Source organism: Ambystoma mexicanum, chromosome 2q, assembly GCF_040938575.1.
Source record: "Ambystoma mexicanum isolate Mex_15411 chromosome 2q, UKY_AmexF1_1, whole genome shotgun sequence".
Classification (NCBI taxonomy): Eukaryota; Metazoa; Chordata; class Amphibia; order Caudata; family Ambystomatidae; genus Ambystoma; species Ambystoma mexicanum.
Window position 1 is genome coordinate 743,600,646 of NC_090924.1, and position 24,000 is coordinate 743,624,645.

General features: G+C 45.3%; 1 protein-coding gene across 1 annotated transcript in view; it reads left to right on the forward strand.

Annotated features, from left to right (window-relative positions):
- UBE3C (ubiquitin protein ligase E3C) overlaps positions 1–24,000 on the forward strand; it is a 2,658,557-nt gene that overhangs the window by 301,113 nt on the left and 2,333,444 nt on the right. The window contains exon 4 of the mRNA XM_069647972.1: positions 9,689–9,763. Coding sequence (XP_069504073.1) covers positions 9,689–9,763 — 75 coding nt within the window. The remainder of the gene's footprint in view (positions 1–9,688; positions 9,764–24,000) is intronic.

Sequence of the window (24,000 nt, forward strand, 5' to 3'; positions counted from 1 at the left end):
TCTTTTGGCACAATTCAAAGAATGTAAACATGGCCTGAAACATCCGGAGTTTGTACCAAAACATACATTTGATCTTGATGTCCTACAGCGAAAAAGAGCAATGCGGCGGGAACTAAGAAAGCTATCGGGATCCGATGATAATACTGTTGACGACCTTAAAAGGAAGATCAAACAAACTTATAAGAATTGGTTAAAAACACACATGGCATAATGCTACAAAATGACTCTGAGCTGATAATGTCTAAGATGGTAAAGAAAAACTCTTCTGGGTACTGGAGACTTATTAACAATAAATTTGCACCGCAGCACGCCCTAAAGGCCAACTTGGTCCCAGAAGCAGTGTGGACCCTGTTCTATAGAAATTTGTTTCAGAAAGATTCCAAGATCGATGAATGGAAACCGCCCATCTTGAATCACTGGGACTTGATATTTAAAAGAGATGACATCTTACATGCATCTCAACAACATGCACGCTTTGGGAGCACCTGGCCCAGATGGGCTGACGAACTATACCATCAAACGAAACCCAGAGCGGTGGATTGACTTTTGTGTAACTCTCTTTGAAATAATTGTCAACAGAGGTACCACTCCTAAATCGTGGAAGAGTGCTGTTGTGGTCCCTATCTTCAAAAAAGGAGATAGAACCAACCCGAAAAACTATAGACCTATAGCGCTCCTTGACTTCTTGGGAAAAATCTATGCGACCCTTCTTCAACAGAAACTGCTAAAGTGGTCCACGGAATCCAATCACGTGGACCCAAGACAAGCAGGGTCCGTAAAGGGAGTAGGATGTCGTCTAACACCAAGGTCTACTTAGCATTCACAGACTTTTCACATGCTTTTGATAGTAATAACCGTGATCTGATGTGGAAAAAATTAAGCATGCGGAATTGTCCTACGAGTCTGTTAGATGCGATCAGAGAACTACACACTGATACCTCAATTAAGATCAGACTAGACTCTAAAGGCACGCTATCGGCTCCAATTTGTACATCTAAAGGCGTCAAACAAGGTTGCCCCTTGGCGGCCATTATTTTCAATTTGTTTCTATCAGATGTTAATGACGTCTTTAACAGAGCCGCTATGTTTCCACCTAAAATCCATGGATCACACATTAACTACCTTGTTTAGGCGGATTACCTTATTTGATTAGATTTGATTCCAATAGGGCTTCAGCGCAAACTTGGCATCCTTGAAACCTACGTAGCAACAAATGGTCTATGCATTAACAAACAAAAATGCGAAATATTGGTGTTTGACAAATTGACAGGGAATGGTACGCGAAGCAAAAAATTCAAATGGCACCTTGATAAAGAAATTTTAAATACCGTAAAAAATACCACATATTTAGGCATGAGGATTAGTGCTAATAGAAATTACGCTCCATGGGCAGAAACTGCAAAGAGTAAGTGTCACCAGTTGGCATGTCAAGCTTCCTTGATTACCAAGCAATACGGAAAATTTTCACTGAAGCCAACTGTCACCTTTTTCCAACAAAAATGAGTGCCGGCCTTAATCTACGGTGTAGAGAATGCCTTTGGATGCTCTCATGATCTGTGGAACACACTTGAAAACATTTTCTGGGTCAGAGTGCTACAATTGCCCAAGGGAACATCGACGGCTTGTATACGATATGATTTGGGTAATATTTCAATCCAAGCTAGAGTATGCTGGAACTTGCTAACCTTATTTAGGAAAACAATGCTAATAGTGCCAGTCCCACAAGTCAGAACAGTGCATAATCCAGATACGGACAAAGCTTATACTATTTTTTTCAATGTGGCATGATCAATATCTTGAAGCACTAAAAGACCACGACATTACCATAAATACACTTATTGAAAACCTGAATTTGGCAAAAAAGAAGCTATGGAGATCTGACTGGCATCGTACATGTGACTTAAGGTCGAAATGTAAATCGATGAATGAGGCACCAGGAGAAGCTAGAGCATATGGGCAGCTACAAGCCTACTTATCTGGCTTTCCAGATTACAAAGCAAGATCCTTGTACATGAAATTTAGGCTTAATGTGTTGGCAACCAAAGAACGACTAAGCACCTTAGCCTGGTATGCTGACTTAGACCTTACATGTCGCTTCTGCAAAACAAATAAACACTGAAGCACCTAACATTGTTTTGCCCTGCTCTTCGAAATCAAAGAACTCAGATTTTGGGACCCATGATTAATAAACATCAAACACTGAGTGCTGATGATTGGTGGAAAGTGAGGTTCGACGGGACAAACAAATCAGCACTATTTGCATTGACTTCCTTCTTGCGAGTTATAAAGAAATGTCTTGATGTTGAGCGTGCAAATCTAGAACCTTGGCTGTAAGGAGAACACTCTACTAACTCGTAAAGAACAAATAATTTGTGCTATTTTAACAGATGATGATATAAGGGTTGACGAAATAATTGTCATTGTTCTGTATTTTTAAAGGTTTGACTGAACCGAAATAAAAATAAAAGAAAAAAGATATACAGCATTTTGAATACCGAACTAAATGAAAGCAAGTTTGTGAATCTGAACATCTTGAGAGGAGTGAAAAGAAGTATCGTGAATCTTACCAAAAGGAAGTTTATGAACTGTACTGAAACCATGAACTGCATTAACTGGAAACAAGTGCTAGCAAAGCCAAGAGAGCGCATAGATTTGTATGCGTGATATGAGAAATCCAGCATTGGCCAAAGCTAATAAAAGTCAAGGATCTGTATGTTGGAAGAAAACACACATTGGCAAGAGCCAAAGAAGGTATAGCAAGTGCATGGTGACTAACCAAGCTACTATACAGTGTCACGAGGGTGTGACACATGTGAATGAAGCAAGCACCACTGCGAAGGAGAAGCAGTGGACTACTGGTAATAGAAAAGCAGTCAAGGAGATGTACCGGTTGTGTGACCTGCAATTGGTGGACCGTGTGGTCCAACAACTGCGGCTAGTCCGGGTGCCCCCTGAATGGAAAAGCCACTGAAAACACCTATAAAGAAGCTTGTGTTGTGCAATGACCTTTTGGGGATTTTTATATCAAGTGTTATTTTGGGGGGATGAAACCCCCTTTGTTGTTTTGTTTTAAAAGCTGGAAGATTTGCACTCTTGGGAAAGGGAACCCCTGTGCTTTATGAACTACTTTGAACTTGGGGAAGGAGAGCTGAGTACAAGCCAGGAGATAGAAGAAGCTCTAAACTTTATTTCTGAACACTATTCATTTTGATGCTGACATCCCTACACATTGTATGCAGTTAGTTGTGAGGGCAAGTATAGGTTTGGACACAGACAGATGTTTTACTTTGGACTTCCTGGTACAGACTATCCTTAGTTCTCTTTAGGTAGGGAAATCCCACCTTATAATAGGCCACGTTTGGCATTACTCCACCATGCCTTTTTCAGCTAATAAGACTTTGAAAGAACTTGAACCTGATGTCTGTGTCTAACTCATGATGCCTTCATATAATCACTCTGATTTTCATTATGCAACTCCATTTCCCCACTTCCTTTTCACACTGATATCTTCCTGCAAATTCTGTGATCTCAGGCCTTTATAGACACTGGTCATTGTTAAGATGGATTTCTATAATGTCCAGACTTTAGGAGGTTACCCTAGTTACAGTGAACAGGGGAACTCTGAGATATTAGCCAAACCCAATCATAGTAAGCGTGGAGAGTTGTCAAGGCTTTATTTCCAAAGAAAGTGTTTGTGGTCAGGGGTCCACAATGAGTCCACATAGTGAAGCAAATAATAATTTTATTTAGTCAGGCAAGTACAAAAATACTCTATTTATTATATGCCCATAAACACTAGAAAATGAAACAAGCAGGTAGTAATATCACACAATTCTTAGTTATCAAACATATATATACAGTCGCCTTAGGTTTTTAGGAATGTATACAATAACTTAGACAACTAGAACAAGGTAGGTAGTGATGCAGTAGAATGAAACCACTTCACAAGAATGATCTAACTTTTACAGGTCGAATCCCTATGATGTTTTAGAACTTGTGCCCAAAAGTCACAAAGCTTCTTCTTAGGATAGGGGACAGAGTTTAAGAAGAGTTCTTATGTTGGTGAAAAGGTTCCAGAAGATAGTCAACAAGTTAAAGGTATGTACAATATTATTCCTATCTTTCAGGTACAGCTTTTAGATCCGTCAATCAAAAAGCGATGAAATGGAATAACCTGAAGCCGTCTTTTCAGTTGCAGTTGAAGCTGACCTTCCAGAGCAGGACCCCCTTGATTCTGGGAAGCTGAAACCTGGAAGGAAGGTGACTTGTGGCACTAGCTGGCAACCACTGAACTTCCAGCGATGAACGCGGAGCAGCGACAATTCTACCAAGGTAGCACACTGGAGAGCTGGTCAGTCAACTGGGCAGTCCAGCGACACATCCGAAGGCTCAGGACGGCTGGATCCTCGAGAATGTGTCGAGACTGGTTGATCCCACCAGTCCAAGGGTGGAAGCACCGCAGAGGCCTTTCACATATCAGGTACTTCAGCAGGACTTCACCGGGCCATACGCAGAAAGGGATGCCAGGCCTCTTCGGGACACGTCCAAGGATCACCAGTCGGCTGCTCCTCTACACGGATACTTGGCTGCAACACTGATCAGAGAAAAGTCCATGACCTGTTATGGGATTTCCTGACCTAAGAAGGCAGGAAGAATTCCAAGCGAAAAATCTTGTTGCACAGGCATTTTCAGGCAGAGCCACGTTTAGTGCCATATGCGGTGAACGCGAATGTGCACACTAAAAATAATGCAAAAAATGGTAAACGGTATCTGCTGCCACCAACTTGTCTTTAGGCACATATTAAAGTAAGAAAAATCCCAAGTGTAAAAGACAGGGCTGATACAAAAGTATACCCACTGCACTGGATTGTAAGATGCTGTGTACACTGTTAAAATGTTAACAAAAAAAGGTAAAAAGACAAAAGGGAGCCATCGTTTCCCAGTACTGATAGTCTGAAGGACTGATTCCCCATGGCAAAATGAGAAAAAGGCCAGGGGAGTCCAGCTGAAGGCTTCACGTCCCTGTTAAGTCAGGACAGGTTCAAAAACAAAAGCAAAAGGTTCGGGGATCCATAGAATATGGAGGGAAAGTTGCCTATAGAGAAATCTTTCCTAACAGTATCATCCCCCTCTTGGGTCATTCAGCACCTGCAATGGAGTGCTTGTGGAAGGTTCATTTGGTACCTTATGCCTCAGCCATTCACAAGTCACCCGACATTTGAGGTATACCATGTGTTGTGGCCCACTCCATGCTCCCTTTGAAATGTCTCAAAGCCTACAAGCCACTGTGTTGAAATAACTGCCCCACTCTGTGCACCCAGTTGCAAGCCAATCTCCCTTCTCCCCAGTATTGAGAACCTTAATCATGTCAACCTTTTACCAGGATATAAGCTCCAGGGTGATATGGAACCCTGAGCTGTAGCCTCCTATGTATTTTGACACGATCACAGCCATGACCCTGTGAGCAGGAAGTGGGGAACCCTACTCAACCTGAGGTAGCCAGCCTTCCAGCGCATTTCCAGAGCCTAACCTAACCCAGAGGTGGTGTGAGAGAGTTGAGGGGAGATCCCAGTAACCCCCCTCACTGCTCTCTGCTAAAAAAGTATTTTTACCACTGTCACCTCCACAATGCCTAGTAGTTTTCTGGTCAGGTCTCTCTTTCTTCTTTTTCAGGTCTACATTCCCCAGAGATTCCCAAGCCGTGGCAAAACAGACCTAGAACGGACACAACAGATCAAACAGACTCCCATGCAACGCTCGTCATCTGAATTTCTATACACAAACTCGTGTCTATGTCACGATTTTCCCATCAGATTCAACACCAGCGAGTCGGAAAAGGTCAATCTCACCTGTTGCAGGGACATGGCATGGTTCAAGCAAAATGATTCTGTTTAGCGCCACAGACCTAATACTCCCAACCAACAAGAGGTGGAGCTTCACAGACTTTTCTAAACGTGGGAAGGAAAACCCAGCCCCTGGGGGAAGAACAGAGGGAGATTTGCTTGATGCGACAAATGATGGGGAAATGCAATGTGGGCGGGGTGAAGTACCAGAGCAAAATAGGCTGAGCTATAAAAACCAGGTAAAATCAAAAATGGATGGAAAGGTGTTCCAGTGAGGTCAGGCGGGGAGTTGGTGGAACAAGAGACTAGGTGGAGGAAGACGGGCGTTGAAGAGGGGTGCTGACGAGATTGTGGTTGTGTTGGGAAACAGTGCAGGTAAGGAGTTTGTTTGTGTGTGTGTGTGTGTGTGTGAGAGAGAATTGTACCAATTGAATCTTATAGTGTGTAGCAAGAGCGGGAGAGTGGCTGATGGAGAGAGAAAGAAAGGGGGAAGAGTAAGATTAGAAAGAGGTGGGTTAGACAGTGTGAGGAAGTGAGTGGAAATCGTTTGGGTTTTGGGGGGAGTGTGTGACCAGAGGGTGGTGGAATAGTGGAGGTAGTAGTAGTGGTAAGGGTGGAGAATGGGAGGGAGTAGTATATTAGGAGGAGAGGGGAGGACAATGATGGAGCGAGTGTGGTGATAAAAAGCAGCAAATAAATGGGGTAAGACCAGGACACAAATGGAGGGAGAGATGAGGAAGTGTGAGATATATATATATATATATATATATATATGTCATTTTAAGATCAAGGAGGGAGGAGTCTGGATACAGAAAAGTAGGGAGAGGAGGAAGGTGGGTGGAAGAAGTGGAGAGGACATCAAAAGTTAAACATCAAACTATTACAAGACGTTAGAACCCTCAATCCTGTGAGGGAGCAAGATGGAGAAGGCTATGGCCTTTAGGTCATCTATTAGAACCAAGTACGGCTAGCACGGGTTAGCAATCCATAAATATACATCTCATGATTATAGTGAAAAGTAGGGAGTCTAGCTTGGAGGGAGCCCACCGGGAAGTCAATAGAGCAGTAGGCAACCCCATAGTGTGGCTTCACAAGTCTTCTCGATAAGTTCTTGATTATACCATTAATTAATTCAGTGAAACAAATATACTTGTCAATCGATATTTTTGTAGCCGTCTGTGACAGTAGTCTATGCCAAATTTGAGACACTGTATAAATCACACTGGGGTACTCGGCTCCCAACCTGCTTACACCTTGCAATAGTCCCTCCACTGGCCTACTCTTCCACACTATACCAGTCCATAAAATATTGGATCTGCAACAAGTAATAGGAGCCATCATAGTCCAGAGATCCACTCTCCTCTTCTCATATTTTATCTAGTTTGGCCTGTCCATATCAAGGAGTTGAGCGTACTGTCCAGGTTTTTTACACTTTTTTAAGTAAGAGCATACACGTTGACTGAAATGAGTAAAGCAACCAAAGTACATTGTTGATTTTGCTAATCGCGACCTTTCCGACTAATAACCATGAGAGGGCATTCCAAAAGCTCAAAGACATCTGACCACCCAGCACCTTAGTAAGGACATTTTCCCTCTACAAGTCATCCTCTAATTTCACCACCACTATTCACATGTACTTGAACTTTGATGCCCATAGGATTCCCAATTGCAGCTCCTTCCATTCCCACATGTGCCCACTGTGAATTTGCAAGGCTTCTGCCAATTAATGCACAACCCACTAGAAATCCCTTGCTGCTCTGTAGCCTCCAGCCTATCAGGAAATGTATGATTTGGGTCCCTCATGTACAGTAGGAGATCGTCCACATAATGTGAAGCTACCTGCGGTTCCCTCACAAACAATACCTCTGTCCCTGAAGTCCCCCCCGCCATAGCCAGGACGCCTGTGAGTCAATGACCAAGGCAAGCGGTACTAAGGGTACCACACGCTCCACTCTTAAGAGTCTCCTCTACTATTGTGTGAGTCATGCCTAACTTGGTGGTGACCCTGCCTAACACAAGTTGTTTTTTCTAAGCCCTCACCTCTCTATGGCTGGAACACCTCCCTTTGGAACAGCCTCACTGCCCCTCTCAGACTTGAGCCAGACCTCCTTACGTTCAGGCAACTGATGACAACTCTGCTCTTCTCTACCTCTTTTCCTCTTTCCCTTCCTTGCTAATCCCCCCCCACTGCTGCTGTGACCGGTGGCCTGATCCTCGAGAGCCCCACAGGCTTCTCGGGCGCTTCCTCCCTGTCGTTACCAGCACCCTCCCCCACTGTGTTGCCCTGCAGGCCCCTGCCTGGTTGCTGCACAGATCACCCTTGAGAGCTGCCTACACTAGCACTTAGCCTGACATACTCCTCCTGACTCCTCTTAGCACTTCCCTCTTGGGCCCCCCTCCAGCACTTAGTCCCTTCCCTGCTCCCCTTCCACCCCCCTCCCCTTCTCATCAACGCACTTGCATGGCCGAATACCACAAAGCCTGGTAGGACCACGACTGTAAACAGATCACTGTTGTTTTTTTGTTTCTTGCCACTTTTATGTCCCGTGTTCCCTTCGCATTTGCCTTGTGGCGCTTTGAAACACAATTCTGTTGTATAAAGCGCCTTACAAATGATCAATAAAATAAATAAATAAACCTGAAACCTTTCCGTAGCAGCTTATTTAGTTATTAACTCCTCCTGATGGATGGTCATGCTAAAATTCCACACCCTCTTCTGTCAGCAACCGCAATCTCCCACACATCACCGTATTGTGTTGGAGTTGAAAGTAATTTTTCTGTCAATGATAGCCTGTCTGCCTCAAATACTGAACAAGAGTATGTTGCTCTTCAAGGACATTATTACTGGACTCAATGTAATCATCTTTTTCTTTTGACAATTAAAATTTGAAAATACTGTTTAGCTCACAATATTTACAAAGATGATGTCCTTCGTCTGGGTGTTCAGAAACATCTGGCAGGTTTAGTCAGCAGACTGAGGCACGCTTCTCACAAATTGGAAAGCCCGGCCCCTCTATCCCTTTCTGTATTCACTCTTTCCGGATGACCAGAAATAGATTGTTTGCAACTCCGGCCAACAAGAAATGCAACAGATATGCTTCTTGGATGGATCAAGGGCAAGAGTCAACATGTTGCACTCTTGATTCATTGGACAGACTGTCTTCTTTGTGCATTTCCACGGATTCTTCTGATTCGCAAACGTTTTTATACCCTCTGGAACAATTTCACTAAGTATAATGATTTTAATAGCGCCTGATTGTACAATGTGGCTTTGGGTCTCTGAACCCAATTAGATGTCCAATCCACCTCCCTATGTTGCTTCCACATCACCGGAGACATGTATCACAGCAGGAGGGTCAGGTGCTGTATGTCCCAGACTCTGCACTCGTGATGCCACTATCGCAAGAATATATAGGAAAAAGTGCAGAACTCTTCATTTCTTTTCTCGGACATACATAAGAAAGGCACTGGGAGTGTTATGTTGGCCATATACTGTAAGGGATAAAGTATCCCCTATATGAAAGATATTTCACACTGCTTTGGGTTTCAGTGATCCTGTTTAAAGCGTTGTTCATTTCCATGGTCCTAAATCTCTTTGGTTGGTTGCAACACCCTTGCAGAATGGGAAACTTTGTTCAATATGATCGCCTGGGGACCAACTCCGTTGGTGACGGTGCGCGGCACAATTACCTTTAATATTTATTATAGCTTTAATATAGTTGACCTTTCGTTTGCACCCCTTTTCTTTGTGTGCGTGTGATGTTGTAACCAAGTGATTTCAAATGAAGTCCAACTTCACCTGCTTACCCCTTTTATTAAGTATCTTGTCCTTGGGTTTTTTTCAGGAAGAAAGAAGGCGGTTAAAAAATGCAATAATTATTCAGTCCTTTGTACGAGGTTGCAAGGACAGAAAACATCAAGTATGTATTTCCCTTATGAATTATGAGGTTGTAAAGATTGAATGTGCTCATTGCATATGACTTTCTTTTGTTTAGGGTTAATGCATTCATAATTTATGATGATATTCCTGTCGTATTAACCCGATTTCAAAATTCCGTTTTTATTCTGTTGTGTTTTCTTGATTGTTTTTTATTGAAGTTATTGTTTGGTGTTCTTTTAGAATTATTAATTCAGTGTCACATTAGAATAGAATTAGGCCCTTAGAAATAGTTTTCCATTTTGAGAGCGAGAGAGAGTCCTATAAATAGACCCTGTTAAGCATAAGCCCACGTGATCTACATTAATTGAACTGCTTTTACAGAGTGAAAAGGGAAAAGGTTGTGTCATTTAAGAGCTACATGTGAAATATATTCTTTCTTCATTACCCTAATCCCTATGCAATGCCTTATCAGAACATCTTCATAACATCGCTATTAACAGACATTCTGCCACCATCACTAAAATACAAATAATGCCCCCATCTGTTGCCCGACCACCTCCCATCACCTGTCCCAACTCCCTCCCGCTGCAAGCCTTCACCTCTTTCTCCTCGATCGCACACCAGCAGTTCCCGTCACTCCTAGCACAAAGCCACCTGCCAGGATCCCCTGAGGACGCTTGCCCGCCCACCCTCCTCAAAAACATCCTCTCTCCAGCATGGGGACTGGCATGGATTTACATGCTCATGAATATTCCCTGTCGTCAGGCTGGGAATCCTCGGTAAAGAAAAAATCAGTTTCCGTTTTGTTTCTGAACTGTCTTTCTCTTAATAACCAATCACTGGTCTCTGGGTCATAATGCCCCCAGCCAATGACTGCCCTCTACCTAAGCCCCTCTGGCAGCCATCGTCAGATTTTTACCACACATTCAAGTGTTGGGAGTCCTTGTGCTATAGCTCTCGAGCTTTTACTGCATTTTGCGATTTTTCAAAGAGTTTAATCTCATTTTTTCAGTCAACCGAGCCTCAAATTCCACCTTTTCTACTTCCGATCAACGGGGACCCGTTTTGGAATTTTTTACGCCCCTCAAGGGTGAAGTTTTTGTCGAGTTATGCTTCTTGGAGGATTCCAGAAGATCTTTGAGGCCTACCCTGCGTGGACATGGCCCAGGACAAAGGGAGCACGACGCCCGTATCCAAGCTGTTCAGGAGCTGTCCTGGATGCGGATTGCAGAATGTCTTCAAGGAGGACGAGCATTCTAGATGCCTCTACTGCCTTCACAAAGACAAAATGCACGTGGAGAAGGACTGTGCGTTTTGCAAGAACATGTCGGAGCGGACCATGAATAGAGCAGAAGAAGGAAGGTTTCCCCCATCAACGGCGTGAGGCCAAGAGGAAGACGGTCCTCTTGGTCCCATTACTTGACGACATCTGGGACGAGGGGCTGGAGCTCCTGAAGAACCCATCACGACCCCTGCCAAGAGAGATCGGTACGAGAAGAAGTACCGGGTCCCGGATTCCACCCCCATGTGCCTTAGGGCGCAGCCGACCCCGGATTCGGTCGTCTCAGCGGCGGCCAAGAAGAAGGCGGCAGGGGCAACGGCTTCGACCTCCCCGCCAGACAGAGAGAAATTGCACGTGCTAGGACAGCTGGACGAAGGCGACTTCCTATCGTCACTAGACTTGGAGGATGCCTACTTCCACATCCCCATTCTAAAGGGGCATCAAATGTTTCTCAGATTCGTAGTTCAAGGACGGCACTACCAGTTCAAGGGCCTCCCCTTCGGATTGAAGTCGGCGCCCACCAAGTGCCGGAGGTTTGCCAGCATGTTTCCCCAGCTGGGGAGCATGGGCGATACCTTCTCATTCCCCTTGGACGGCCTGTTCCTCTATGCATTCCCGCTGTTACCGTTGCTGCTGCGACTCATCAACCAACTCAGACGGTCCCGGTACAGGATGAACCCTCGTCGCACCGGATTGGCCGAGACAGATCTGGTTCCGAGAACTTCTGGACATGTCAGCGTCCCCCTCAGTCAAACTGCCGACAGACGCGGATCTCCTCTCCAGAGAAGGAGGCGCCATCCTCCACCACGACCGGGGTCGCTGAACTTGCAGGCCTGGCTCCTGCAGCACTAGAGTTTGGAGGGTATGATAGCCCGGCAGACTGCAAGGAGGTGCTTGCAAAGGCCAGGGCGTCCTCAACTCTCAAGTGCTATGGACTCAAATGGAAGAGGTTTTGTCTGGTGCAGGGCACAGAAGATTAACCCTCTGCGGATTACGGCCCCTCAAGTGCTGCCGTACATGCTATCGCTGGCCAAGGCGTGGCTGGCCCATGCCTCCATCAAGATCCATCTTGCGGCTATCTCCCGCTACACCAGAACTCCGGGATGCTCATCCCTGTGGTCCCATCGCCTGAAGGAGTTCATGAAGGGACTGTTCCGATCGTTCCCACCGGTGAAGGCTCCGGCCCCGGTGTGGGAGCTCAACGTGGTGCTGACCAGGCTCATGGGGCCGCCATTCGAGCCTCCGCATTCAGCACCGTTGAAGTTCCTGTTGTGGAAAACAGTGTTTCTTGTGGCCATCACCTCCGCACGACGAGTGGGAGAGATCCAGGCCCTCTCCTGCAAGCCCCCATAACTGATTTTCCACAAGACGAGGGTGGTGCTGAGGACGCACCCTTCCTTCATGCCCAAGGTGCCGTCGGACTTCCATCTCAACGAGCCCTTGGTGTTACCTGTTTTCTTCCCGTTGCCTTTGTCGCCGGCTGAGAGGACTTTGCACTCGCTGGATGTAGCTAGAGCGCTGAAGTCCTACGTGGACCGCACGAAGAGTTTTCGGAAGACATCACAGCTGTTTGTGAACTTTGGACCTGTGAACCAAGGGAAGGCCCTCTCGAAGGCTTCCATTTCCAGATGGCTCTCTGGCTGCATCATGCACTGTCACCGGTTTGCAAACCGACCGCTGCCCGGACTTCCGGGAGCCCATTCGACCAGAGCGATCGCTGCTACCACGGCGTTCCTATCTAGTGTACCCATGCTGGGCATCTGCAAGGCTGCTACGTGGAGGTTAACGCACAACTTCACGAGATTCTACTGCATCGACCGGGATTCCAGGGAGGAGTCCAGAGTCGGCCAGGCAGTGCTGCGCAACCTGTTCTGGTGAGGAGGTAAGAGATGCTTAATGTTGAGTTGATGAAATGCTTAATGTTGAGCCTTGCTACCCCCTGTGGTTGTGCATGTGTGTACTGATATTTATTCTTGTATGCCTGAGCATGCCAGACCCCATGCTGGAGAAGGAACAAGTTAATTACCTGTAAGTGTTGTTCTCCAGCATGGGTCTGGCATGGATTCTCATGCTAACCCTCCCGCCTACCCCTCTGCGGCTCTTCACTTGGTCCTACTGCCACTTTACGTTCTACCAAATCCAAAGATGGCTGCCAGAGGAGGGGCTTAGGTAGAGGGCAGTCATTGGCTGGGGGCATTATGACCCAGAGACCAGTGATTGTTTATTAGGAGAAAGACAGTTCAGAAACGAAACTGAAACTGATTTTTTTCTTTACCGAGGATTCCCAGCCTGACGACGGGGAATATTCACGAGCATGTGAATCCATGCCAGACTCATGCTGGAGAGCAGCAATGCAATAGATGGGTACCCCATACATCGCTGGCAAGAGGGGAAACGACCAGAAACAAGGCACAAAAATCAAGCCAGCGGATATAAACAAGTCCACTATACAAAACACAATCCCACCAGTATTCGGGGCGGTCCCTCAATCAACCCCTCAGATCACTACACGTATTGCATAGACCAGTTTTTTTGAAAAATGTATTTATTTTTCTTTATTTAATTAGAAACATTAAAATGATTATTAAATAGATCAGAGCTCATATAAGAGTAAGTACAAATATAGGACATACAGTTATACAACATGAATAAATTGCAAAATGTGAAGAAAAATGCTAATATCACAATAGAGCTGCTGGGAACTTGTTGCCCAATTACAAGCTGGGTAATAATCACCATCATCCAAAATAAGTCCAAGTCAATGTCGAAGGATAAAATCCACTCGAGAGAAGGGAATCCCTCGGGTGGAAAAAATCCTAGTCAACCGAATATAATCAGGATGGTTTCGAAATGAATTCGAAGATGGATTAAATCCTGATAGTGGCAGCAAAGAAAGTCATTAGTTCCGAATCTAGCAGTTTAAACATTGCAATAAGCAAGAAACTGAAAGGTCTTCACAAAAATGATATTCATAAACCCATACTCTAAAAAGTCTAACATGGGATGCTATACGTCAACTACTAAGGTGACATGCGAAATAAACCACAAATACGTAAAACAGTATCCTGAGCATGGCGCCTTAAACCAGGTAGTTTCGATGGAAAACACATCTAGCTGGATTACAGATGATGTCCATCTTCATTCAGACGTAGCATTCCCGTATAAACATTCATGAAGATTCATCTGTGTCTTGAAATTACCTACACAAATGTTATAGATTAAAAAGAGACACTAAAAATGTATGTTCTCCAAACAGTGAAATAAAGAAAAAGAAACGAGAAAATAATAATGCTAACATCAAAGCAGCCTTTCATATAGGCCGCACAATCATTCATACATAATGACCATAAAAACAAGTGATCTTAGGTTCCCGATGAAGGACCCGATCCCCAACACTGGGTTGGGACGTGTATAGTGGCTAGTAGGGGAGAAAATCTAATTACCATGATCTCAGACCCTTTGGGGGTGGGCCCAGAAGCCTGACAAAAAAGTCCAGGAAATAGCGATCCGGCCACACCAGAACAAATCACAATTGAATTAGATCTGTAAAAAATAAGAGAAAAGAAGGCCACAAATTGGTCATAAATTTCTCTGGTTGACAGATTTGAGCAAGATACAAGCAGCCAAAGAAAAAAACAGAAATAGAAGAATAGATAAATATAACTCTAATGAAATAAACATACAAAGATAATAAAAAAATATATATGTATAGAAAAGAGGAGCCCAAGAATGGGACTGCCCATATGTTAAAGATAAATTGAAAGAAATTGAGAATTATAGTGAAAGAAACGAATGAGTGATGCAGTGGTATCCATAAAAATAATAAATAAAGGAAGATCCTGCACCCAAAGAAGGATAGAACCAACATCATAGTTGTCATTATGCTCACCATTGATCAAGCCCAGATCTGTCAATCAAGAACCATCAACAGATGATTCCTTAATGTGTAGAACGACCTCAACTACATGTACAGATTAGGATGTCGAAAGGTTCCCCAGAAGGGTGAATCTCCAAATGTCATTAAAGGATAAGCGAAGTCTGTGGGCCAATAGAAAGTACAACAAACTAGTAAGACATCTGTAATGTCCCAAAGTATCACATACATAGAATGCAACACGGAATCAAGTCATGAAGCGTAATCTGAAAGTTCGTGAAAAAACTGAATTTACATCAGTCCAAACAGGATCTGTGTGTCTCTTGTATAGCCTATGTGGCAGTACTACAAGGTCCCAACATATAGGTAAATCTATATAGATGTTTGACCTAATCTTGAAAATGAGAAATAAAACAAAGCCAAAAGCAGGGGAGATTCCGCCTAGCTGCCCGTTCAAAGTTACTTACCTCAGCGGCAAAGGCCATAGACACCAAACCAGGAAGTCGGAAACCGAACTTCCTGTGTTGGCATTTGTCCGGGGTTAAATACATCAATGGGCGTATCAGGACTGACGTCTACAACGTCTCTAGTGCACGTGACTATTGGCACAGAAAGGCACGTATAATCTCGGGCCGCGTACCGTGCAGTGGAAGGGAGCCGAATGGATGTAACCACGCCCCCTGAAGGTGTGCAGGCGGCCCAGCGTTACCCGTTCCACGGCCCAAGCGCATTGGGCGCGCCCAAAGATACCCCCCGCACGACAACACGCAAGTAATCGCGCAGCGAGGCCAAAGAGCCAATAGAGATCAGTCCAGTGACTAACCACGTGGTTCAATATAGAACAGGTGTCAGATGGAGACAAGCTGTGCGCTACAATCGAACAAGGCCGAGCCAAGAGACAGACAGTCCAGGCAGCGAACCAAGGAAAACCAAAGCACATAGAAACAAAGACACCTGCATGGCATGCCCCAACAGCTCGGAGATAAATAAATCAGACAAAGAACTAAAGCCAACAAAAAGGCAAAATATGTCAAGGGGAAGGGCATTAAAATGGTATGCCACAACAGAAAATGAGAAACCAATCTTAAAAGAGACAACAAAAATAATAACACCATGGGGTCAAGACAACAAAGGAAAAATAAAAATAAAGGAAAAATAAGTTATAATGCACCCCATGCAGTGGTAGATCTCTACCAGTATAGAGGTAGACATAACACCTAGAATGATTATCAGTGGAATGGAACAGGCTAATAACGCCTGAAAGCCGCATCGAAGGCACCAGGAATAACCAAAGCCTATAAAGCTGAGTCCAAAAGACGTCACGACATAAAGGATCTATTGAAATAGCGCATGCCATTCTTCATGGGCATTCAGGCCCAGTATATGGCTTTGGGTGTTAAATATCCACCACTGTTCCCTTCGGGACAAATTCGTGGCTATGGCATAATGGTCTGGTCCCGTAACTCTTTCAAGACACCACCAACGTAAGTTTTCACAGTCATGTTGGTGTTCAACAAAATGAGCAACTAAGGGAGAAGAAAGATTGCGAGTCCTGATTCTAGACTTGTGCTCAGAGATTCTCAGTTTAATAGGTCTAGAGGTTTTTCCTATATACGATTTATCACATGAACACATAATCACGTAAATCACGTTTTTAGAATTACACGTAGTGTGATCCCTCAGTTTCCAGACTCTGTGGTTAATGGTGACAGTGTTGGTCACTGTAGTAGATCCGCACTGACAACAATTGCCACAGGGATAGTTGCCAGTAACTCTTTCCATACCCCACATTTCAGTGATGGTTTTGGGTGCCTGGCTGGTCTGCAGTCTATCTGCCTGAGATAGCCAGCTCTTCAAATTCCTGCCCTTTTTGAATGCATACATGGGATGTTCCAAATCGGGCATGTTCATTTGAAGTAAATGCCAATGCTTAGCAATAGTCTTCTTGATTTTGGCATGGTGGGTGCTGAAGGTCATGGCACAGACTATACGTGACTGGTTCTGGGTGGTGCGGATATTTTTAGTCAACAGGACTTCGCGATGTTGATATCTCGCCCTTTTACAGGACTGTCGCAATATGTGAGCTGGATAACCTCGCTGGGAAAGTCTGTTTTCTATGATGTTAGATTGGGACATAAAATCTTTCTTGTTCGTGCAGTTCTGCCTAGCGCTCAAAAATTGACCATACGGAATACTTTCCCTTAAAGACTGCGGGTGAAAACTATCAAAGTGGAGGATAGTATTTCGATCCGTAGTCTTACGGAAAAGGTCCACAATGATAACACCATTCTGGTGTTTGAGTATTAGATCCAGGAAAGAAATAGACGCACTGTCCACCGACATGGTAAACTTGAGATGGTCATTCAATGAGTTAATCCAAGTCAGGAATTGTTCATGATCTCCCGTCGTTTTGTCCCACACAATTATGATATCATCTATGTATCTTTTGTAAAAAAGAATAGATGGCAAAAAGGGATTAGAGGTATCAAAGATAGAGACCTTCTCAAAAGCCCACTTAAAAAGGGTCGCGTAATTGGGTGCAAATGCTGCACCCATTGCGGTACCTTTAACTTGTAGGTAGAAACTTTCTTTAAACCTAAAGTAATTCTTGGTCAGGGCAATTTGGAGGAGATCCACAATGAATTCGCTTGGGACCAACTGCGGGTCATCTCTGAGATCCAAGAAACATTTAATAATGGGCAATGATTCTGACTGTGGGATATTCGAATAAAGGGATTCGACATCAAGAGTGATAAACAAGTTTTTGTCTGGATCAAACAGGAAATTTTCCAAATGGACAATAGCATCGGTGGTATCGGCCAGATAGGTCGGTGTACTGGCTGCCAATGGTTCGAGAAAATAATCAATGTATTTTCCCAAAGGTTCTAAGATAGAGTCACAAAGAGACACTATCGGTCTACCTGGAGGATTTAATATACTCTTGTGGATTTTTAACAAGTTATAGAACAGAGGTATGCGTGTTCCTTTACCAGTAAGAAATGAAAATTCTTTGGTACTAAGGATATCTGCATCTTTAGCCCGTGTAACCAGGGCTAAGATTTCACCTTGTATAGTCTCTGTAGGGTCCCCCTTGAGTTTAAGATAGAAGATCCCATTGTCCAATTGTCTTAGTACTTCTGAATCATAGAAAGTTGCGCCACAGACTACCACTCCTCCACCTTTGTCTGCCTGTTTAATGATGATAGAAGTGTCTCTTTTAAGGTCTTGCAAGCAGGACCATTCTTTTTTAGAAAAGTTATAACATCGATTAGAAGTGGGATTAGCCTGTGCTGAGAAAATGGAATGGAAATCACGAAGAACGGTACGTTCCAAGTGATCGTTTCGCTAGAGACCATCTGTGATGTGGGCATAAAAGTCGATTTGGGCCTGAACGGAGTATAGTTGTTTTCTATATCACAGCCGTTTGTGCCAAAATGGTTTCTAAGCCGAATTTTTCTAAAAAAGCTCCGAAGTTCTAATTCAAGGTCCATCTGGCTTGGATTGCGCATAGGAATGTAAGAAAAACCTTTCTCAAGTACTGCAGTTTCGTTGGTGGTAAGTATCCGTTTCGAGATGTTGTATACTGCCGATGTGTTATTTAACGTTGGCAAGACCTCCTCCTTGTCTGAAACATGTTCTCTATAGGCGGAGGTCCTACTTCGGCGGGAGGAAAAGGGAGGTTCGGGGGAGGAAAGGCCTGATAAGGGCCTTGAGGTACAAACATGGGCATCTGCATGTATTGTTGGTAAGGCCAATTTTGGCGTCTACTTCTCCCTCTACGTGAGCCTCTATTCCATTGGCGACCTCTTGGGCTGCGTGTATTTTGGTTAGGAAAGGAACCACTCCCGTCTGAGGAACTATCTGAAAAGGTAACTCTTTTTCTATAATGCTGCGGACCCTGATTAGGATGAGACGGATCATACCAAAGGCCTGGACCCGCATAATCGGGACTCAGATACGGGTAGGCAGATTCCTTAGAAAAAGTGGAAATGTCTTTCTTGAGTTTATCCATTATTTAGCAGTAGTAAGTTTGATAAACTCTTTAGTATGCTTGTCTATTAGGTCAAGCTTTTATTTGATATTAAGGATTGTCGTATCAAGGGCAAATACGGCTTCAGCTTCATCAATTTAATTGCCGACGCGTATGCTTTTCTTGAGGGCCGTGTTGATGGTTAATAGCATCCAGTCTCGGCTGCATTTAGTACCTACCCCAGAGAAAGCTGTTTTATATTCTAAATCGCCGACAAAAAGACTGGGTTCGTTCCTCACTAGGAGTCCCTGTGGTATAATGTTTTTCTTGAGATATTCAGTCAGTAAGTGCCCGTGCATCTCGGTCCTAAATTTCTTCTTTTTCAGTTTAAGGATGCCTTCGCTGGTAACGCCCATATTAGATTCTTCCCCTGCTAGTTGTTCATCACTGATCGAGTAAGTGTCTGAAGCAGCCATGGTCAAGGTAATAGATGTTCAGCCAAAAAGAATAAAAAATACAAAATAAACAACTCAACAAGAAATGATAATTAAGAGATAAACAATAGTTAGAGAAAATACTACAATATAAGAAAATCCCAAATAGTTTGGCCACCTGTAAATCTTACTCGAAGCAAGACCAATTCCAGAGAAAAACGAAAAACAGAAAACCTTTCAATGCGGTTAAGAGGAAGAAGAAACCCACGCAGTGAACTCACTGCACTTAGAACAGCAATGCAATAGATAGGTACCCCCTACATCGCTGGCACGAGGGGAAACAACCAGAAACAAGGCACAAAAATCAAGCCAGCGGATATAAACAAGTCCACTATACAAAACGCAATCCCACCAGTATTCGGGGTGGTCCCTCAATCAACCCCTCAGATCACTACACGTAATGGGACGATGGTGATTATTACCCAGCTTGTAATTGGGCAGCAAGTTCCCAGCAGCTCTATTGTGATATTAGCATTTTTCTTCATATTTTGCACTTTATTCATGTTGTATAACTGTATGTCCTATATTTATACTTACTCTTATATGAGCTCTGATCTATTTAATAATCATTTTAATGTTTCTAATTAAATAAAGAGAAATAAATACATTTTTCAAAAAAACTTGTTTATGCATTACGTGTAGTGATCTGAGGGGTTGATTGAGGGACCGCCCCGAATACTGGTGGGATTGTGTTTTGTATAGTGGACTTGTTTATATCCACTGGCTTGATTTTTGTGCCTAGACTCATGCTGGAGAACAACAGTTACAGGTAACTAACTTGTTCCAACCTCAACCTTTTCAGGCAGAATTTCACCCTCAATCCTTAACCAATCCCTTAAATCAGGAATCTTCCCAGAAGCCTTAAAAACCTCTTACATCAAGCCCCTCCTCAAAACACCTATGCGCGACCCACTCCTTCTTCAGAACTACCGGCCCATTTCCAACACCCGCTTCATGGCGAAACCCATGAACCGCACAGCATAGCAGCAACTCGGTCACTTCACTGAAGCCAGCAACCTCCTTGACCCTGCACAATCCGGCTTCAGACCCCTGTGAGGATCTGAATCCTCCCTAGTGTCCATTTGGGACGATCTAAAAAGAGCAGCAGACGCGGAAGAATGCGCTGTACTCGTTCTTCTTGACCCCTCTGCCACCTTCGATACCATTGACCACACCATTCTCCTAGACAAGCTACACTCTTTAGGAATCAAAGACACTGCCCTCAATTGGATCTCCTCCTTCATCTCCTCCTTCATCTCTAATCGCTCACAAATCATGCTCCTCCACCCTTTCACCTTTGCACCCTGCCCAGTGCCGAATGTGGTCCCACAGGGAGGTTCCCTATCTCCCCTCAACTTCAGTATGTATCTTAGCCCACTTCCAGCACTCATCCGCTCCCACAATCTCACCTGCTACAACTACACAGACGATACACAGATCATCCTTAAAATCCCAAATCACCAGGCCCGTCCAAATCTGTCATCCTGCCTCTGTGATATTGACCACTGGATGACGACCAACCACGCCTCATCCTCAACCCTGGAAAAGGAGAAATCCTAGTCTGCCGAAAAACTGTGCCCCTTCCCCAAACCTATCCCCATGGCCTCACTCTCCAGGACCCCCACCGGCAACCTTCACTACAGTGAAAAACCTCAGATGCACGCTGGACACAGATCTATCCCTTTCCCAGCATATCAATTCCGTATCCAGAACCTGTTTCTTCCACCTACGCATCCTCGGGCGTATCTTCCCCTACCTCTCTGAATCTCTGCCATCCTCACCATCCTCCTCTATCGCCTAGATTACGCAAACTGCCTTTATCTAGGCGCACCGTTGTTTCTACTTAGGAAACTACACGTTTCCCTCCCAGAGAACAAATCAGCCTCACACTGAGAGTCCCCCACTGGCTCCCTATTGGACGACTAACTACATTTTAAAGCCATGTGCATTCCTCACTGTGCCATCCACAGCACAGGCCCGGAATTCCTCCAAGACAAACTAACACTCTACCGACCCTCTAAGACACTCGCATCCGGTTCAGCCCTTCTCCTAGTTATTCCCCAATATAACTACACCAGACTGGGCGGATCAAACCCCTCCATCCAAGTACCCACCATCTGGAACTCTATGCCCCTCAACATCCGCAGTATTGGCAATCACCTTGCATTCAGAAAGGCACTCAATACCTGGCTTTTTCTTTTCTCTTCTTGAAACTCTCCCTCTCTATACTGTGATTGCCCAGACACACAAGCACAGGCCGAGAACAAATTAGACTACGGATACCAGCTGCATTTGCAGTGGCACACTGCGAGAAGCTTGCATTTGAATGGATTGTGTCCTCCAAAGTATTCCACATCTTTGACATGTAATGTCCACAGCTGTGCACTTTGGAAGCTTTTTCGGCAGAGGACGTACTGCGTCGATGATGTCGGGTCGATGTCCCTCGAAGGCCTCTGTTTAGGGCGACGTCACTGGATGTTATAAATAGGACGCATGGCACCCGTAGCCTCGTCACTGGATGTTATAAATAGGATGCATGGCACCCGTAGCCTCAGTTCAGTTTTTTCTGCAAACGTGTTTGCTTTGAGAACTCGGTGCGCCTCGTGTTTCATTGTAGAGATGTCTTCTTCTTCGACCCCTCGGACTCTGCGGTCTGGCTTCAAGACTTGCCCGGACTGCAAGTCGAAAATGACGATCACTGACCCGCATCGCATTTATTTGTGGTGCTTGGGCGAGAGTCTTGACACTGACGACTGTTCAAAATGCCAGTCCCTGACTGCCAAGGCCTTGCGGGACTGTAAGGGGAAGCTCCAGGTAAGTAGGGTCTCTAAACCTAGTAAGTCCCCTAAATCAAACTCCAAAGGGGTGTCCACCAACGACTCGAGGGGGGACTCTCCGTGTCGGAAGGAGGCCCGGGGTTCTTGGTCCCAGAATGGTTCCCACCTTTCTTCTTCCTCGTCGCAGCATTCTCAGAAGCGCTGTCACCGGTCGCCTTACCCGTCCTCCTCGGAGGATGGTGCCGTGAGGAAAGTGACCTGCCCAACGAAGTCCTTGACTCCGGAGGAATGGGCTGCCTTTAAGGAGCAAATGTTGGTGATTTTTCAATCGCAGGGCATGGTTTCGGTCGCGCCTTCTAACGAAGCCGGCAAGGAACGGTCTCGTACCGTGGCTCGCACGCCTTCGCTCTCGGGTCCACGTCGCAACTCGCATCAGGAACCTTCGAGGTCCCGTCCGGACAAGGCTCCGGATAGTTGCAAGAGACGTGCTTCCAGGTCTCGGTCCTCGTTTCCAGCAAGACTGCTGCAACCTGCTAAGGGCTCGAAGCCAGCGTCGACTAGGTCGGCGCCGTGTCCGTCTGACTCGGACGTCGGGGCTTTGCCCTCTTAACAGCCTACGGCGCTGTCGGCACCTGTGTCGACGTCGATGCCGAAGCCTTCGGCGCTCTCGACAGTGAAGCTGTTGACGCTCTCGGCATCGAAGCCTTCGGCGCCCTTGACGCCTTAGGGGATTTTTGCCCGAAATTTACAGCTGGAATACCATGATCTGGTGGATCCTCCAAGGAAGGCTACGGGGAAGTCTGTGAGGCCGGTGTTGGACTCCAGCCCCTCTTCTGTCCCCATGCCAGGTTCTCACCTCCCTCTGGACAACATTTATGAAGAGGAAGGTCTGACTTTGAGGACCCTATTGAGCATGATGTGGCTCCTGTCTTTCTGGAGACAGTCTATTGGAGGAGTTGAGGCAAACCCTTCATGATGCCAGTGGGATGGCCACTTCTCCGGAAGTGGAATTTGGTAGGCCTGAGCCTGGGGCTCATGCTGATTCGTCATACAGGCGGCTCATGGCTAGGGTCTCTGAGTAGCAGGGCTGGTCCAGTCCTCCTGAAGATTTTGTAAAAGATGATCTAACGGGCATTTTGGATCAAGGTCCGTCCTCTGACCCGGTGTTAACTTTTCATCTCACTTTACAGAAAAGGGTGGCAGCTGCTTGGCAGTCACCAGAATCTCTTCCGGCTGTTAACAAATCTTTGACAAAGAAGTACTGCCCTTCCGGTAGCGACCCCAGCTACTTGTGCACTCACCCCACTCCTGAGAGTTTGGTGGTTCAGGTGGCTACGCCCACCTCGAGGCAGCCGGCGTACCCTACCATCCCTCTGGAGAGGGAAGACAAGTGCTTCGACGGTTGGGCTCATAAGGTATTTTCTGCGGGGAGTATGGCGTTGAAATCAGCCAACACCACTTGTGCCGTAGCAAGGTTTTCACACACTCTGTGGAACTGTGTTTCTCTAGCGGCTGAGCATATTCCCGAGGGGGAAGAAAGGGATGGGTTCCTTGCTCTCGTGCAGGATGGCAAGGATGCCATGTGCGAATCCCTTCAGTCTCCACATCAATCTGTTAGAGCTGCGGGCCATCAGGCTGGCCCTGAAGGCTTTTCTGCCGTCTGTGCAGGGGAAGAGTGTCCTGATCATGATGGACAACACAGTGGCCATGCATTACCTCAACAAAAAAGGGGGGGAATAGGGTCACTTCTGTTGTGCAGAGAGGCAATGCAGCTCTGGTTCTGGGCCATCACTCAATCCTCCTGGACCACCTCCACTCCCTAGGAATTTGTGGAACCGCTCTTAAATGGATAGCTTCATTCCTTAAAGATAGGTACCAAA